General features: G+C 61.2%; 1 protein-coding gene across 1 annotated transcript in view; it reads left to right on the top strand.

Annotated features, from left to right (window-relative positions):
- The window catches only part of PTPRN2 (protein tyrosine phosphatase, receptor type N2), a 269,989-nt gene that overhangs the window by 238,835 nt on the left and 27,652 nt on the right, over window positions 1-3,502 (top strand). The window contains exon 12 of the mRNA XM_023523601.1: window positions 2,777-2,854. Coding sequence (XP_023379369.1) covers window positions 2,777-2,854 — 78 coding nt within the window. The remainder of the gene's footprint in view (window positions 1-2,776; window positions 2,855-3,502) is intronic.

The raw sequence follows: 3,502 nt of genomic DNA, 5'->3' as shown, positions 1-3,502 counted from the left end.
GATCGTTCAGACGCCCTGAACGTAAGCAGCTGGCCGAACACGGGCCCAACCCGGGGCTCAGCAGACACCTGTGTGCGCGTAATCACGGTTTGCGGTCAATGCTTTTTTTCGGTTCATCTCAGCTCCTAAGAGTAAAACATGAAACCGATTTAAATTCACAAGTCAGCCCCTCTCCCCCTGGCTACCAAAGCTGCGACTGCCCCGTAAATTCTTGGTCTCTGGAAAAGTGACTCAAACTCGGGCCTGGTGTTCTCTCGGTTCTAATCCCCAACCGTCCCGAGTGGTTGGCTGGGGTCCTCGTCCCCCGAGGGTCGAGGTCACGGCTGGGAGCAGCTGCTCCCCCACCCCGGTTCGGCCGCACCCACCAGCAGGCAGCGTGCCCGGCCGTGACGTGCTCGATGCTTCATTTTTAAGATCGGCTGTGTTTAGGACACTGGGGACATTATTGCTAAGTTTTTAATGCAGATTAGAGTTTCTGCAAATGACATCGTCATCGTGCTTATTTTTAGCTGCGCGTTCGGAAATGCGAAGGACGGGCCCCACCACCCCCTGGTCCATTCGGTGTCATCGAGTCGATCAGCCAGTGGATCGAACACAAACAAATGGTTTTACGTTTTCTGAGAAAGATCCCAGGGTCCGCAGGTTACAGGGCGTGTGGATATGGCGCGTGGCTGTCCCCACCCCCGTTTCACGGGGCCTGAGGCCCAGAGATGGTGTGTGATGGCCACAGGCTCTGTATCCGTGGACGTGGCATGCACATGGACAGGGTGCTGCAGGGACGCAGGAAGTGACCAGAGAGGCTGGGGATGGCCAGCGCAGAGACCACGGAGCTGCCGGTGCGGTGCCAGCTCCCGCCAGGACCCGGGGACTTCCCACAGAACGGGGAACACTGGCCCGACTTCCTCCAGCCACGGTCCCCCTGCCTCGGGAGTCTGAGGAGGAGTGAGAGTCCGTCCATCACGTGAAGGGTTTGCTTCCGTTCTGCCCTCTGTGGCCTGACACCGCTGCCCGGACCCCTTCCCTCTGCACCGGACGCGCGTGGAACGGGGCCATCGGAACTGTCCCCAGGTCACCGCCAAACAGATGACACGTTTCCTGCCGTGGTCAGGATGCCGTTTGCTGCCCTCCCCGTGACAGTCATTGCAGGGAAGCAGAGCGGCAGCCGAGTGTCCCCGTCCCCCGTCTGGGGCCCTGAGCACGGTGACTGAAACACCACGGCAGCCAACACCTGTCAGCACGCGGTGCCTCATTCGCCCTCCCGAAGCCCTGAGCAGACTCGCAATCATAAAGCTCTCATGTGGAAGCGGCTAACTGTGCTCGTTTGCACATCCTGACAACTTTGAAGTATGCTGCTCCCTAAATCGCTTCGGGCAAGAAAGCGCATTTGCCCAGGAGGGGCAGCTCGGCTGGCTGTGAGGAGCTGTCAGCGGGGGGCCTGGTCGCCCCAGCATGGGCCTCGTGAAAAACCCAAACTCCCCATTTTGCTAAGCGTTTTCCTCCTGAAATACCTTAACTGGGGCTTTCTCTGAGAGTGACGTACTTTTCCCTGTGTCGTGGGTGTTGGGGTCCAGTTTTGTGTACAAACCACCAGCTTTCCTGCCCCCCCAGCCCCCCGCCGCCGGCCGGGCCCCCATGCTGCTGCCGGAGTGACCGGCACCTGTGCTGATGCAGGCTCTGGCATGTCCTTCCCTGCGGACAGCCGCGTCCCTGCCCCGGGATGGTGGCGGGCCAGGCACCCACGGGCCGCAGAGCTGCCCGGGAGGGGCCCTCGTCCGGCCTTCTCCCCAAACCCCAGGCGGAGCAGAGCCCACAGCCCAGCCCTGACGCCCCCACGCGCCGCCGCAGCCTGGCGCGTCTCCAGGGCGGTCTCTGCTGCCCCCGGCTTTGTTCCTCGTCCTCGTCCGTGTTGTTTCTGCTTAGTCAGTCTTTGAATTAAACGTTATAATTAAGATCTCGAGCCAAGCGTCCCCCGTGGGGCTCGCGGGCGGCACTGGGACCAACGAGGTCGCGTGCAAACCTGCGGTGGCATCTCCTTTGTCCGCTCCAGTCCCTGCCTGGCGGGTGCTGCTGGAGGGCTGGGCACCCCCACCCCCACCCCCACCCCCACCGGACGTGCCTGCCACCCTGGGCTCCAGGCCCGGCGTCACTCGGCTGCGCCTGAGCCTTTCCGTGGCGGGAGCCAGGGCCCACGCGAGGCGCACTGGCCCTCCTTGGGGCAGGTGCAGCCGGCCGTTCGTGGACATCCCCAGCCCCGAGGGGTTGTCATCGGCTGGGAGACGGGGCCTTCCGCCCACCGAGCAGCGGGCTCGCCTCTCACCAGCCCGGCACCTGCGGGTGGGAGGGCGGGCTCGTCACGTGGCCGAGCTGGCCTGGCATCACTCGCGTCTGTGGAAGCATCACCGTGCTGGTGGCACTGCCTGCTTGGGCCGGCCTGAGTGGTGGGCTGATTCCCTGGCGTCTGGTCTCTCTGTCTCTGCCGGGGCCGCTCCTGGCACCCTGGCCCCAGGTGTAAGGGGGGCGTCTGACGCGACACCACAGCCGTGGGCATGGGCCGGGGTCCCCAAGTTGGGGAGGGCAGGTCAGGGGGACCGGGGTCCCTGAGTCAGGGAGGGTGAGTGGGGGAGGCCGGGGTCCCCGAGTCGGGGCGGGCGGGGGTGCAGCCGGCCCCCCACACTGCGGATGGCCTGGCCTGCGACGTGCCCCGCACAGCCCCCGACCCACATGCGACTGCATTTCTGACTCGCTCCTGAGCTCGGCCTGTGATCTCTCCCTGCAGACGGACCACGACCCCAGGAGCCCGGCGTACATTGCCACCCAGGGACCTCTGCCCACCACCGTGGCCGACTTCTGGCAGGCGAGTCTTTTTCAATTCTTTGTCTTACAGAAAATCAGATCTTAAATTCATCGTGACTGATGCCTCAGAGTCAGCTAAGCCAGTTTGAATTTCTTTACCAGCGTTCACCAAATGTCCCTCGGTTTCAGGATTTGTAGGATTGATAATTTTTATTATCGATCATCTTTTTAAAACTCGAGTATGAAAAAGTCCCTTCAGGAGAATTAATGCTCTAAGGATGCTTACTTTCTGAGCTGCTTTATGCTTTCATTTTTTTTAAACAAAAATATCCGTGTTTATGATATTTTATTCAATTGTCTCTTTTCTATTGTTTTAATCTCATGAATGTAGAAAAGGGTTACTCGAACTATAGTGTCTCTCTTTGTGGCTTCTCCGTGTCACATTTTGGAGGCCAGGCTGGTCTCCTTCCGCTGGGGACAGCCCTGGAAACCCAGATAGAGGCTCGGATGTGGGGAGCTAACAGCAGCAGGGGCCGCTGAGGGCGAAGCGGGGGTCGGGGGCTTTCCCTCTGCCACTTCCCTCACTTCCTCCGTGGTCGGCAAGCACGTGGCCAGGCCAAGCAGGAACGGGTTTGGGGAGGTGGCACGGGACTCACGCACAGGGTCATGTGGCCATTCAGCGATCGTAAGCAGCTCCCATGGCGCTGGC

This window comes from Pteropus vampyrus, unplaced genomic scaffold (genome assembly GCF_000151845.1).
Source record: "Pteropus vampyrus isolate Shadow unplaced genomic scaffold, Pvam_2.0 Scaffold396, whole genome shotgun sequence".
Taxonomy (NCBI): Eukaryota; Metazoa; Chordata; class Mammalia; order Chiroptera; family Pteropodidae; genus Pteropus; species Pteropus vampyrus.
Note: the sequence above shows the minus strand (reverse complement) of the source record. Positions and strands in the feature narration are given on the sequence as shown.